This window comes from Larus michahellis, chromosome 4 (genome assembly GCF_964199755.1).
Source record: "Larus michahellis chromosome 4, bLarMic1.1, whole genome shotgun sequence".
NCBI lineage: Eukaryota > Metazoa > Chordata > Aves > Charadriiformes > Laridae > Larus > Larus michahellis.
In genome coordinates, this window is record NC_133899.1 from 72,168,511 (window position 1) to 72,183,245 (window position 14,735).

A 14,735-nucleotide genomic window follows, 5' to 3' on the forward strand; every position below is an offset into this window, starting at 1 on the left:
ACGTTTCAGGACTCTGCTTTTCATCTTTTATGTGGTGCAATTCTCTCTCTCTCCAGACAAGACTTTTGGGCTCCACCATCTGCACTATTCTGCGGTTGTCCCTATAGGTCTGACTTCAGGGCAGTATTAAAATCTCCAGTAAAATCTGTTCATTTCACAAAGCTAACTGAAAAAAACCCCGAAGCAATAAAACCCCCAATTTTCAGATACAGAGCCTATTAGAAAAAAGAAAGCTTAATACATGTTGCTAATATATTTACTAGTTTATCAGGCAGTGACCTATTTTCCAAATGGGGACTTGGAAAATCTGGGATATTTGGGGTCCTTCTTCAGGGCTATTCTCTCTGGGCACAGCATATCAGTTCTGATACAGGGCTTCCCTCTTCCAAAACAAGGCTCTCAAATTCAGGATTTCGTGTTCTTCATCTTCTGAGGCCTTTTGAGACAGTTAGATGCATCTGTGTGCTGCTTCCCCAACAGAGCGGGTAAGTAGAACTTCAAATAACTTGTTATTTGTACTCTTTTATCACTAGAATTTCATATTACTAACTCTCAAGATTGCCCTTAGCCAGGAATAGGAATGCTAACAAATGTATGACACTTACAAAATTAGTACAATGTTTGACTATGACATGATTCCATAGCATCTGTTACATCTCAATATGTCACTGAATATTTCACAATTATTTAACATCTATCACAGCTTTCTTCTCCAAGAAAGATTAAGTATTTCAAAGTTCTTTCCATTCTAGCATAAATGTTCTGCAGCTACTAGGATTTTCCCAGTAGACCTATCTCAGGTCTTTTAGCGCAGCAACTCATCCTAAGATGTACTATTGTAGGCGTCTTATTTTTCATAGCTAGTTTGTAACCCATCCTTATCTACATTCTTCAACATTTTCTTGTATTTAGTAAAGTCAATGATAAAAGAAACAAAATTTTCAGCTTACGTGTTAAATTTATTTAAATTAGAATGAATCTAACAGAATTATATATCTAAATGCAAACTTGACTGGAGTGCACATAGAAGTACTTCTCCTTGGTGTCAGCGAGAGATTTCATCTGGCTAAGGCTGAGGTTTTCACCACAGCATAGGTATCAAAGCAATTTTAAACACCAGACTTCCTGGCTAACTCTGCATTAGCAAATACTTCAGTGCAAAAGCAGTAGTTCACTATTATGTTGCCATTGGTGCTGATTTACTCCATGAAACATTCGCAGCACGCATTTTGTTCAAAGTTGTCTGAAGAGAAGCTATGCCACAGAACTGTTGCCTTCTTGTCCACAGGATCCTCCACCTTAGGGAACTCCATGCCATCCTTTTGTCTGTCTCATGCAGAAGACCGTAGCATGTCACTGCCCTGTCTCCTTACAGTCTCAAATTAAAAAATAGCATTATTTCTGTTCCTGCTCATTCCTGGCTGACACCATGATGCTGGTTGCCAAACTCAGCCCCCAATCTAACTTTGATCAACATCCAAAGGTCCTATTGAAGGGCTAATGAAGGACTGGAGCTATGGAAACAAATACAAGAGGACACTGTGACGGCAGTGACACTGGCTTTTCTTTCAAATGAAAAACCAGACATAAACAATGGGATATCTTGCTGCCGTGACTGTTTTGCTGATGGTCAGCCAGACCGCTTGATATATGCTGGAGGACTTGGAGAACTTCATGGTGGTGCAAGCTAGTCGTCATTGAGACTCATGTCTCCATTAGGTATCGAACCATGTTTCATGTGGGCCCAGAGTGATCTTCTAGTTTACTTTCCTCCAAAATGAATCTTGATGAACCATAATGACTCTGAAAACTGAACCCATACACAGAAAGTGGGGAAGATCAGCAGATTTACTTCATCACCACACTATGTTTTGAGACAAAACAGTAATGCATGTGCAGCCTCTGGGTTCTTTCAAAATTCATCACTCATTTTTTATTTATTGCAAATAAGAGGCTCAGATATGGATCTTGAAAGAACTATGATTAAAAACTCTACTTGTTATTCCTGTTTCTTATGGACAATGGTGCAATGTATTTTCCCAAATCACTATTGGCAATCACTACAGAAAAAGTTATACAAACAGGTCTAACTCTTTTTTACATTTGGGCAGCCTTCCCAAAGAACAGTGTTAAGGAATCAAAGCAGGGATGCAGCTGTAATTCCTACTAATTTTAAGACTGCATTTCATTGCCAGAGAAGTGTAAAGCTGATATGTTATAGTAAATGAGAGTCATGCCAAAGCTTTTCTTTGAACTGTGACATTTTGTGTGTCATCTAGTTACTGGGTTTGACTTGTCAGCCACCACCCACCCAGCTGATTAAAGATAGAAGACATGGTAACACTGCCACAAACCCAAGCTACTATCTTTACACTAAGTTATATTTTGGGAACCTTTATAGGGACATAACGTTATGACGTGCTGCACTTATTTATTTTTAAATTCTTCTGGTTACTGAATAAATGGATGAAATACTCATTATTTGTTACACCAGGGGGAAAAAGAAAGTAAACAAAATATTTCAATGAGGACAATCTTGATATTTGGCTTAATTGTCTGAATTCTTTTTCAGTCAAAGCTCTCCCAGATTTCAGTATACTATACTATGCAGGCCACCAGGAACGTCATGTTGCCCAAAGACCATAGTTTAAAAACTGCTCATTCAATTGATAAAATAATGGAATTTTCTTCTGATTCCATATATAAGAACCGGCAGGTCCCAACCCCCCTGCCATGGGAAGGGACATCTTTCACCAGGTTGCTCAAAGCCCTGTCCAATCTGACCCTGAACACTTCCAACGAACTTCTCTGAGCAACTTGTCCAGTCTAAATCTACCCTCTTTCAGTTTAGAACTATTGCCCCTTGTGCTGTCACTATAGACCTTCGTACAATGTCTAAATCACCCAAATCCTTCAAAAGCAAATTACAGATTACTAAAGTTCAACAGCTATATTGAGTTACAGAAGCCTCAGGGGAATAAATCAAATATATATGTGCAACAAATATATATCCAAACAATATCCATTTGCAAATAATTTAAACAAATGATTCCTCACTTGAAAATCTGAGAAAATAAAATATAATTTTTATGGATATTTTAAACAAGAAAATCCCACTTGTTAAGTAACTGAGGTGTCAGAAAACAACAAAAAGTCTACATAATAAGAAAGTCAATGTGCTCATAAACTTAGAAAAGATAGTATAATATTCAGGTAAGTAAATACTGAAGATCCACCTCTGTGTTGTTTCATAGGGTACATGAATAATTATTTGCTAAAGAGCTACGGCTCTTTAGCTACTGCAACTCTCTTTTTTCAGTGCTGGAGGTTCAGCCACATTTCCATTGCCAGGGTTCTGCCAAAGATGGTAGCTATCAAACAAAAGAAAACTTATCTGGGTTTATATCAATGATGTCCTTACGTGCTTGGAAATGTTTCAGATAAGAGTGTAACCTGCTAATGAGTGCATAGTTCCATTTTATGTCACTCTAGAGTTGACATGAATTGTCAGAGTTGCAGCTTGTAAGCTAAGGCTGATCATAGCTCTGAGTTCTGCTGGTCCTTTCATGTCGACCTTTCATGTTGAGCTGTTACATCAGCAACAGAAAACAAAGAAAAATGAAGAGCATGTGGACTCTTTCATCCAATAGCTGGGAAGCTACTGCTTTTACTGTTTCCCAAACCATTACTGAGAATAGGCCACCGCCTAACCCACCTAATAAATGTCATTCCTAATTTTATCAATTTGTAGTGATAGCTGAAGTGTTTCTGCAGTTTGCTAGCCAAACCCAGATAAGCACTAGCTAGTAATTAATTTTTATTCAACTATTCAGTAGGAAGAGTGTCACCAGGGCCTACTCAGTTCCACTCAGCTGTGGTCATCTGCAGTTTCTTTCTGTCAGTCCCCACAGGAGGAGAAACAAGAATGCTTATGATCCTTTAATACAGTTCTAGTCTACTCTAAAAGAATTTTCCAACATGGTAAAACAATTTCATTGGCCTCTCCTGGAATTTATGTTCTCAGTAATTCAAGTTCACAGCAACTTATCAAGTCCTTGAGAAAATGAGGATTGAGAGCATATGGAAATAGAGATAGATAGAGAACACTGCCCTCTCTAGAGTTCCTTGCCATATATACAAGACATGTATATTTCTTTAAATGAAAAGCGTACAAAGACCTTTCTGTCTCTTATAATATTTAACAGAAGACTATAGTTATACAATATAGTAGATACTTTCTAGGTATTTAGACAACAAACCACAGCTGGGCTAGAAATACAAACAAGAGGCCATAGACTTTTTAACTGATAAATTAAAGCTAGTACTACAAATAAGAATTCCAGCAGTTGGAGACCTCTGAGATCAGCTACTCTTTATGAGCTAAATAATTATTTTTTAAATAATGAAAATAATAATTAATAATAAAATAATATATCATAATAAAATAACGCTGCACGGATTCAGTGTTTAGGAAGGGTACAAGGTCTGGGCAGCATAAAAACTGAAGTCTACTGACTAAAAAAATACAATGCAAGTAATATCACAGCAAACCATCACACATTTTTTCATTAATGTGTCTAGGCCTGTAGCGACTATCCCTGTGGGATAATAATTCAATCTCCTGCATCTCAGAAGAGACTGTGATGATATTGCTAATTAACATCCATGGTGATGATTCTCTTATGAAAATATTCATCTCTTGGGAAATGGCATTTCTAAGGCAAAACCTCCAATCTATTAGCATGTCTTGCCATCACCTTTCAAAGGTAACACCAGTGCGTTCCCACTGATTAGCACGTAAAGCACGCTATTTGAGATACGGCTCATTTCATCTAATGGATATCTTATATATATAAGTTCTTATATATAGAATCAGATATATCTGCTGATATATTCAGTATCTCAAACTTACTCCCATTATTTATATACTATCTGCCTTGGAATTAAAGAAAATAAAGATTTCACTTTACATGTAGTAGTGAGATACATACATGTAATGGGAACAGAAAACATAGGTGTCATTTTATAAATTCTTCATCTGTAAATTGGAATGCCTCCCTAAAATGTAAAAGAAATTGGAGACTCTCTTGACTTAAGAGTAGAACTGATAATCTCTTCCATTTACTGATCATTATTATTTGCTATTTATTTACAGCAATATTAAGTATGTGCTAGTCTGTAAGCTCACTTGAAGAGGAGATTGCTACTGGACAGTTTCCAAAGAAATCTCTAATCCAAGCAACGTAACAACTGGCAGGTAAACAGAAATGAAGCAATAGAGTGGACCATATGATCAGAGACAGTGCCCATTACAAAATCTCTATTATCTATTACTATTAATATGAACACACAAAGACAGTAGGAAAGAAGCGATAACAGATAAAATTGAATAAGAAAGATTTATCTCACTATAGCACAGCTTGGGTGGATGTATATAAAGTTACAGCAGGCAAGAACATCTCCCAGTTACTGAATAAGAGAGAAAGAGAAGGGATGACAGCTTTGTAGACAATGACAGATTCTACCTTATACTTCCCGTCAACTCTTGGAAAATTCTCTGATCTAGCTAAAGTACATATATCCAAATTCTACCTAAAAGTCAGCTGAGAGTTTGAATACACACTGTTTTCAGCCTGCCAGACTGAGCTCCATGGTGTACACTTTAAAGCTTTGTTCTTATCTCCGTTTAAAAAAAAAAAAGCTTAGTATTTATGCTTACTTTACTTCCTTACATACACAGTTCTTGATAATTGTTCAGAATTAAATCATGTAACTAATTAACCAATACCTGCTAAATTAAAAATAATGCGTAATACATAAAAAAGAACAATATATGAAAGTGAAACAATAAAGGAAAATTATTGTTTCAAATATACTACCAATTTGAAAAAAAACAGGCATTATCTATCTGCCATAAATTTAATCACTTTCTATACATGTGAGATATTTTGGTCTGTCAACAAAGGGCTGTTGAAAAAGTGAACAAATAAATTTCACAGTAACTGGAAATAAGAATTGCTTCTTTTTCATCTATTAAGTCAAGAAGTACACAATTGCAGTTCCTAACTAGGGTGATTGGGAATCAATTGAGATTTCAAATATTTTAAGTATTCTACACACACATACACATGTAAATTAATACACCCAACTTGTCAACAGTAAAGCTTCAAAGGCTGTTCTTCAGAGCTACACTTACAGTCAAAGTTCTTAAAATGCTGGCTGAAACAAATGAAGTTTCATTGATTTTTAAGTATCTTGAGATCTGAAGTTTTCACTTTGTCTTTCCACCAGAGAATATTCTGTAGGCAAAGTACACTGGTGATACTTCATCTTGTCCATACTTCATTGCAGATTCAAACTCTTTGAAGCTGATGCGGCCATCAGAATCCTGATCGACTTCTCTGTAAAAGAAAAGAGAATTGGTATTTAAAACCCAAAAGACATTATGTAAAACAGACATTATACTTAGTTGTAGATATCCAACACCAATATTGTTTTTGAAGAGCTTCTGTCCTAAAATTCAAACTCCATACAAAGAATTAATGAACTAAAAAAGGCTTTTTTGTGTAGTACATCTCATACAAGGATCTCAAAGCTCTTTAAAAAGAAGAACAAGTACCAATATGTGTATTCAACGGGAGCTAAAATTTAATTGCAATATGACTTGTGCAAATACAGCACATTTAGCACAGATTTAGTTCTTACACCTCATCCCTAATTCTCCAAATTCAGTCACCTGTGACAGAGATCTTCAAAGTTCCATGACACAACATGCAACCCGAAACACTGCAAACTTATATTTAAAATTTCCTGAATTGCCCATGCTGCAAGCAGATTATTTTGAAACAAAGATTATGTTAACAGAAGACCTACTCTTTGTGGTTGTAAGAAAAAAGTGCTAATTTGTATGTTAGTATATGCTAAAGCGGATATTCCAATACTCTTAATATTTGTTTCCACGATATAAGCTGATAGAAGATGGCAATTCAATTAATGCCATTAACACACAGGGCTAGGTTTTATCAAATACACTTTGCAAAATTATTTGATGCAATTATAAATTAGGCTGACAAAATAGTATTCTATAAAGTATTTGTCTTAGTTCTGCCTAGCTTTCTAACTAGAAATACAACACATACAAAAGTTAAAATTAAATAATTCAAAAACTGATTCATTGTTGGATCTCAACATTCACTCATCATCTAGGAAAACATTTGATTGGTTTATACCAATGTGCAGTCCATAATTTTATTAATAATCTGGAATAAAATTTATGATTGTTACTGATAAAATTTACAGATGACACAAAGACTGGTATGATTGTAGTGCTTCAAACTTTGCCATCACCGTCAGTGTTCAATGGTAGTCTCCCTACCATCTTGCAGCATGCAAAATGGGATGCATCCTCTACATAGATGAAACTGAAAATTTTAAAATAATCCATTCTGTTTAGCAGAGACACCTCTTATTATCCTTTGAAATGCCTTGGAAATTTCAGAGAATCTATACCCTGAAGAACTAGTAAAGTAATTCAGTTCTAAAGAAAGCCTTACACAAAGGGATAGGATGTCCTGTTTGACACTTATTCTAAACGCACTCTTCAGAAAAGCCTGGTAAAGGTAAAAGAAAATAATTTATTTACAACAGCTTCAAATACAGAAACACATTACAAAGGTTACAAAGGCTGATAAAAGAAAAAAAATGCTTACATCTGCCTATTCCTACCTTAGTTGCAAGCAGCTTCTCTAGTTTATCCAGCTTTCAAGACATCAATGACTATGAAATCATGGGACCAAAGAAAGATTTCTTCTGAAAAAAATACTACATCTTTAAGTTTGCCTTCACAGAAGAGGATCTTAATTTGGAATATGCGCTTCCCCTTTCCCTGAAGAAGAACTATTTAGACTAAAATGTGATTATTCTCCCCTTCAATAAAAATTATTAATCTTCATCTTTTTCAGGAATCCCTTAGACTACCAACTTCCCACCTCTTCTGAACTTTTAGTGTCATTTGGTAAGATTCCTCTTATCTCTTGGCAATAAACAATCTGTACTAGTGCTTAACTGTGCTACAAATGAACTACTAACCTCTTGTGAAGTAGACTTGGTCAGACAAAGTTCAGTTCTCATCGTGCAATGATTGAACCTTACATGGCCATAAACATACAAAATGACAGCCTGTCCTTATGGAAATATTTAAATGAAATTAATTCCTTCAGCTCATTGTTGGCTTGAGATTAAGACTAGAACATGATGATATTCTATTGCTTCTCAGGTACGGACAAATTTAAGAGGATGGTCACCCTTAATGAAGTCTTTAGGGACAACATGATAGCTGGAGATGGACCAGTCACTCGGTTTCTTGGTGAGAGGGAGCCTTTCAAACAATGCATGTTATAATACAAAGAAATGCAAACTTATTCACCAGTGAAGGATGAATGCAGGTCATAACTACAAAATGGAGATGCTGTCCTGGAAAGCAGTGACTGAAAAGGACTGAGAAGTCATAGAAAGTAATCAAATGAAGATTATCTCTTACTGTGGTACTTTACATAAGAAGGTGAATATGATCCTTGAATGTATAAGCAGGATAATCATAGAATCATAGAATCATAGAATTGTTGAGGTTGGAAGGGACCTTTAAGATCATCGAGTCCAACCTTTAGCCTACCCTGACAAGAGCCACTTCTAAACCATGTCCCTCAGTGCCCCATCTACTCTTTTTTTAAACACCTCCAGAGATGGTGAATCCACCACCTCCCTGGGCAACCTATTCCAATGTTTAATAACCCTTTCAGTGAAAAAATGTCTCCTAATATCTAATCTAAACCTCCCCTGACGTAACTTGAACCCGTTTCCCCTCGTCCTATCACTTGTCACCAGGGAGAAGAGGTCAGCCCCCATCTCTCTACAACCTCCTTTCAGGTAGTTGTAGAGGGCGATAAGGTCTCCCCTCAGCCTCCTCTTCTCCAGGCTAAACAACCCCAGCTCCCTCAGTCGTTCCTCATAAGGTTTGTCCTCCAGGTCCCTCACCAGCTTTGTAGCCCTTCTCTGGACACGCTCCAACACCTCAATGTCCCTCTTGTAGCGAGGGGCCCAAAACTGAACGCAGTACTCGAGGTGGGGCCTCACCAGTGCCGAGTACAGGGGGATGATCACTTCCCTAGTCCGGCTCACCACACTATTCCTGATACAGGCTAGGATGCTGTTCGCCTTCTTGGCCACCTGGGCACACTGCTGGCTCATATTCAGCCGGCTGTCAACCAACACCCCCAGGTCCTTTTCTGCCGGGCTGCTTTCAAGCCACTCTGCCCCAATCCTGTAGCGCTGCACGGGGTTGTTGTGTCCCAAGTGCAGGACCCGGCATTTGGCCTTGTTGAACCTCATACCATTGGTCTCAGCCCATCGGTCCAGCCTGTCCAGATCCCTCTGCAGAGCCAACCTACCCTCAAGCAGATCAACACGCCCGCCCAGTTTAGTGTCATCTGCGAACTTACTGAGGGTGCATTCAATCCCTTCATCCAGATCATTGATAAAGATATTAAAGAGAACCGGCCCCAGCACCGAACCCTGGGGGACACCACTTGTGACTGGACACCAACTGGATTTAACTCCATTTACCACCACTCTCTGGGCACGGCCATCCAGCCAGTTTTTTACCCAGCGAAGAGTGCACCTGTCCAGGCCATGAGCAGCCAGTTTCTCCAGGAGAATGCTGTGGGAAACAGTGTCAAAAGCTTTGCAAAAATCCAAGTAGATAACATCCACAGCTTTTCCCTCATCCACTAAGTGGGTCACCTTATCATAGAAGGATATTAGGTTTGATAGGCATGACCTGCCCTTCACAAACCCATGCTGACTGGGCCTGATCACCCTGTTCTCCTGCATGTGCCGTGTAATGGCACTGAGGAGGATCTGCTCCATGACCTTCCCAGGCACCGAGGTCAGACTGACTGGCCTGTAGTTCCCCGGATCCTCCTTCCGGCCCTTCTTGTGGATGGGTGTCACATTTGCTAACCTCCAGTCAGCTGGGACCTCCCCGGTTGTCCAGGACTGCTCATAAATGATACCAAGTGGCCTGGCGAGCACCTCCGCCAGCTCTTTCAATACCCTTGGGTGGATCCCATCCGGCCCCATAGATTTGTGCACCTCCAGGTGCTGAAGCAGGTCCCTCACCATTTCCCTTTGGATTAGAGGGGCTTCATTCTGCTCCCCATCCCTGTCTTCTAGTTCAGGGGTCTGGGTGCTCAGGGAACAACTGGTCCTACTGCTGAAGACTGAGGCAAAGACTTCATTAAGTACCTCAGCCTTTTCCTCATCCTTGGTCACTATGTTGCCAGCCCCATCTACTAGAGGACAGAGATAATCCTTATTCCTCTTCCTATTGCTAATATATTTATAGAAGCTTTTTTTGTTGTCCTTGACAACAGAAGCCAGGTTTAGCTCCAGCTGGGCTTTAGCCCTCCTGATTTTTTCCCTACATAGCTTCACTACCTCTTTGTAGTCCTCTTGAGTGGCCTGCCCTTCCTTCCAGAGGCCATAGAGCCTCTTTTTTTCCCTAAGTTGTAACACTAGCTCCCTGTTTAGCCAGGCCGGCCTTTTTCCCCGACGGCTTGTCTTCTGGCACATGGGGACAGCCTGCTCCTGCGCCTTTAAGACTTCCTTCTTGAAAATCATCCAGGCTTCCTGGGCTCCTTTGCCCTGGAGGACTGCCTCCCAGGGGACTTTGTCAACCAGGCTCCTGAAAAGCCCAAAGTCCGCCCTCCGGAAGTCCAAGGTAGCAGTTCTACTGACCCCTCTCCTTGCTTCTCGCAGAATTGAAAACTCTATCATTTCATGGTCACTGTTCCCAAGACAGCCTCCAACCTTCACATCCCCCACAAGACCTTCCCTATTTACAAACAACAGATCCAGCAGGGCACCTTCCCTAGTTGGCTCTCTCACTAGCTGTGTCAGGAAGTTATCCCCAGCACATTCCAGGAACCTTCTAGACTGTTCCCTCCCTGCTGTATTGTATTCCCAGCAGATGTCCGGCAAATTGAAGTCCCCCACGAGGACAAGAGCTCGCGATCTTGAGACTTCTCCCAGCCGTTTATAGAATATTTCATCTGCCTCCTCATCCTGATTGGGCGGTCTATAACAGACTCCTACTACGATAATATCTAAAACAAATACAAGACTGATTATATTTCTGAATACAGTGTTAGGAAAATTATGAAAGAAATAGTATGTCTACTTTCTGGTGCCCACACATCAAAAAGGATACTGAGGAACTTAAAAGAATTGAGAAAATAACTAATTATCAGTAATTATAAGAGTTCTGTAAAATATGCCTTGTAACTATACATTAAAATACTATGTTCAAGAAAAGACTGGAGAACTGATCCAAACAAATCAAGACCATAAGTATCTCTCTACAGAAAATATTGTGGATAGTAAATATCTCTGTAAGCTTACAAGGAAAGACATGATGATTGGCACAAGTTGAGGCCAAAGCTAGAAAAACATATAACTTAAATAAGGTGGTTGGTTTGTTTGTTTGTTTAAGTGAGGTTGATGAGCTACTGAGGTAACTTACCCAGGGACATCGGAAGTGATACTTCCTTGGTTTCCCCTCCCTTGGTGTATTCTCTCTATGTTCAGGAGTTTCCTAAACTGCATATGTGTGTCTGCATGTAATTATTTGTGATGTATATTTCTTGCATGGATTTTTTAACAGCTTTTTGAACCAACGTGAAGCCCGTGGTTTGAACACCTGCTCTATGATTAAGTACTGCATCTTATTGGTTTTGAAACTGCAAGTCATTTGGTACTCCCTACAATGTAAGAACCCTTCTCAGTTACTGTATGTATCAAAAGGTGCATAAAAGGGATCTTTTTTTAAAGACCAACCATTGAAGTATTTTCTAACAAAAAGCTTATTTTAATGACAGTAATTATTATTATAACCTGTGCTACTTGCAAGTACATTAGTTCATTCAAAGTAAATGTACAGATTTAAATACCTGAGAGAATGTATAATAATCAAATAACAAAATCTATTTTTTTAATATTCTGATGTATTCTCGGAAGTTAATTCTGGAAGATCACTTCATGAATGTTTTAGAAGTTAGTGCTGACAACCTGGCTAAACTGAAGTTAATGGAAGTTTTGCCATTAATTTGCAGGAGGCAAGGATTTCACACAAAGTATCTGAGTTAGGGGCATAAATCACACCTTTAATGTTTATATTCACTACGTGTGCCTGTTTGGAAGCTGCTCTTGAAAAATGGCCCTCAACTTTACATGGTGTTTGTTCAACGCCCTGAAAGCCTCTAAATGACTCTTTGAATTAAGGATCATTTTCTGAACAACCTTTCAGCAGACACTAGCAAGATACATTGGGGGATAAATAAACGACAAATAAACTGGTAAGTAGTTAGCTGCTGTAATCTGAAGAAACACTACATTTATTTAAATGTTACAGATTTTTGGAACCTTGCCAAAAGTAATCTGAAAGCAAGAATGGCCTTGGAGTGTTAAATTTTCATTTTCATCTAGCTGAAGCAAATGATATATTCATCCTTGTGATTATGAAAATAATATGTCACAGCATATTGATCTTTATTTCACAGGTCAGTGTTCATTTAACGCTGTTAGTAAAATATATATAGGTATTTCAAGGTATGTAGTGCCTCGGGTAGATTGTCTGATCTTTCACTGAAAATTGAGTAATAATCAGCATCACAAGTTACTGACTGTGAGATATAAATTATTCTCTTATACAATTAGGTAATTGAAGACTCCCAAAATCACGTAAGTGTATTTTCATAGGAAACTGGATTAGATAAATGGCACTTTCCTTCTGACAGGAATATTTTAACCGTAAGTCTGAGTAGAGTAAATGAATAACCTAAAAGACTAATGTTTAATATAAGTTGCCTCTTGAAGTTTCATGTTTATTAATTCACTGAAATGAGTACCTACCAGAAAACTATCCACATGCAAATACAGCCTAGCCTTTTATTTTATAAATAGCTGTATATATTAATCAGTCACTTAAGCTTTTTCCCAACTAACCCCACAACAATTTACATATGATCAGATCTTGTAATTCCTGAGATAAAAACAAAGATGGAATTTGTCCATAATATTTCTTCTTTTTTGTATGGAAAGATTCTCACATAAGCACTACCTCTTGAAGTAGGCACACAATCTGAAATATACTGTATCTATCTGATTTATACTTTTTTTTTATTAATCCATCATATCTGTCCAAAGCATGCAAAAATATAGATCAAAGATTTTAATTCTACCCAGTATGTCTCTACATAATTCGGTATCTGTCCTAAGCAGTAAATCAGAGAATTAAGCAATCATTTCTATTACTTAAAAAAAAAGGAGTAGTGAATGCACCGCAGAGCCAGCAGAGACTGCCATTGAGTTGGCTTTCAACCAGTTAGCTCAGTAGGACAAGCCCCCAAAGCTGAATAAGAGCCAGGATAAATTAAGCTCTGCTCAGATCTCTGATGCCAGGGCCATATATCAGATATATGCAAGTGAAGAAGGTGGCTTAAAACTAGCTTAAATTTCTCTACTATGTAAACATCCTTAGAGATCATTAATCATACTACTAAAGACGGATGGTCCTCACTTTGACTTTGAAAGAACTGAAGTTAATGCATGGGAAGGAAGTTTTCATTTAATCTATTTTATGCAGGCAGAAGTTTTCATAGAGATCAGTGAGGAGAAAACACCAGATGTAGCACATAAATGAAATGCAGGAAAAGAAATATAACATATGGGATATGCCACTGAGAATGAAAACTTTAAGGTTCCTTCTCACAGCATTCTACATGAACACGGATTCACTTTGGTTACTGCTCAAACCGCCCCCCCCCAAACCAGTATTTCTTTATCTATACCTATACCTATATCTATATCACTTTTATGATAGAAATGGCTACTTGACTTTCCAAATAATTTATTGTCTAATGTATGACTTAAAAACACTAATGACACATTTAAGTTTGGGTAAAACAGCATTAACAGTTACCGTAACTAAATATAAAAAGACTACTTTCTGTTTACAAATAAACATAAGTTAGAAATTTGAGTAATTTTAAGTAGTTGTTTCCAAAGACTTGTATTTTCCAGTTAACTGAGTTATTATAAGAAACAACAAGTTACAGGGGTCTAGACTTTCCCTACACAGTTGCAATTTATCAAACGCCTACATGTGGAGGCATAATGCATGGCCTTTTATGCATTGCTTTATAGCAACCACTTTCTCAGAGCAGATGATGATGTAATGAGATATACCACATGTATAAGTAACTTATTTCTGTAATAGTCCATGAACTAGAGTGATTTTCTTAATTGTCCATATTTTTTTGTCCACAACGAAAGACTTAGCAATATTATATATATGTAATATACTAGTGCTCCTGAATTAGAGACAAAAGCATGCCAGGCACACCAGGCTGGGTCTTCAATCACGATTTCTCTGCAATTTACATTTCCCAAATAGCAGTGGTTTTCCCCTATTTATTGTAGTGATACAAATGAGATTAAGCATTCATACATACTTCTATCTTAAGTCTCCAAAATCTATATATATCAAGTTCCCTGCTATCTCATTATTTAGGTGCATACTGTGAGTAAAGAGAAGTTGTGCATTTTCTTTAAATTATTTCAGAGTAGTGATAAGGAGGGCAGTTTCCTGAATTACCATGCTAGATTGAATCCAAACTGCT

General features: G+C 37.9%; 1 protein-coding gene across 1 annotated transcript in view; it reads right to left on the reverse strand.

The window, feature by feature from the left end:
- Positions 1–6,271: 6,271 nt before the first annotated feature.
- The window catches only part of EFCAB11 (EF-hand calcium binding domain 11), a 67,782-nt gene continuing 59,318 nt past the window's right edge, over positions 6,272–14,735 (reverse strand). Inside the window, 1 exon segment of the mRNA XM_074586816.1 lies at positions 6,272–6,401. Within this exon segment, the coding sequence (XP_074442917.1) occupies positions 6,272–6,401 (130 nt within the window).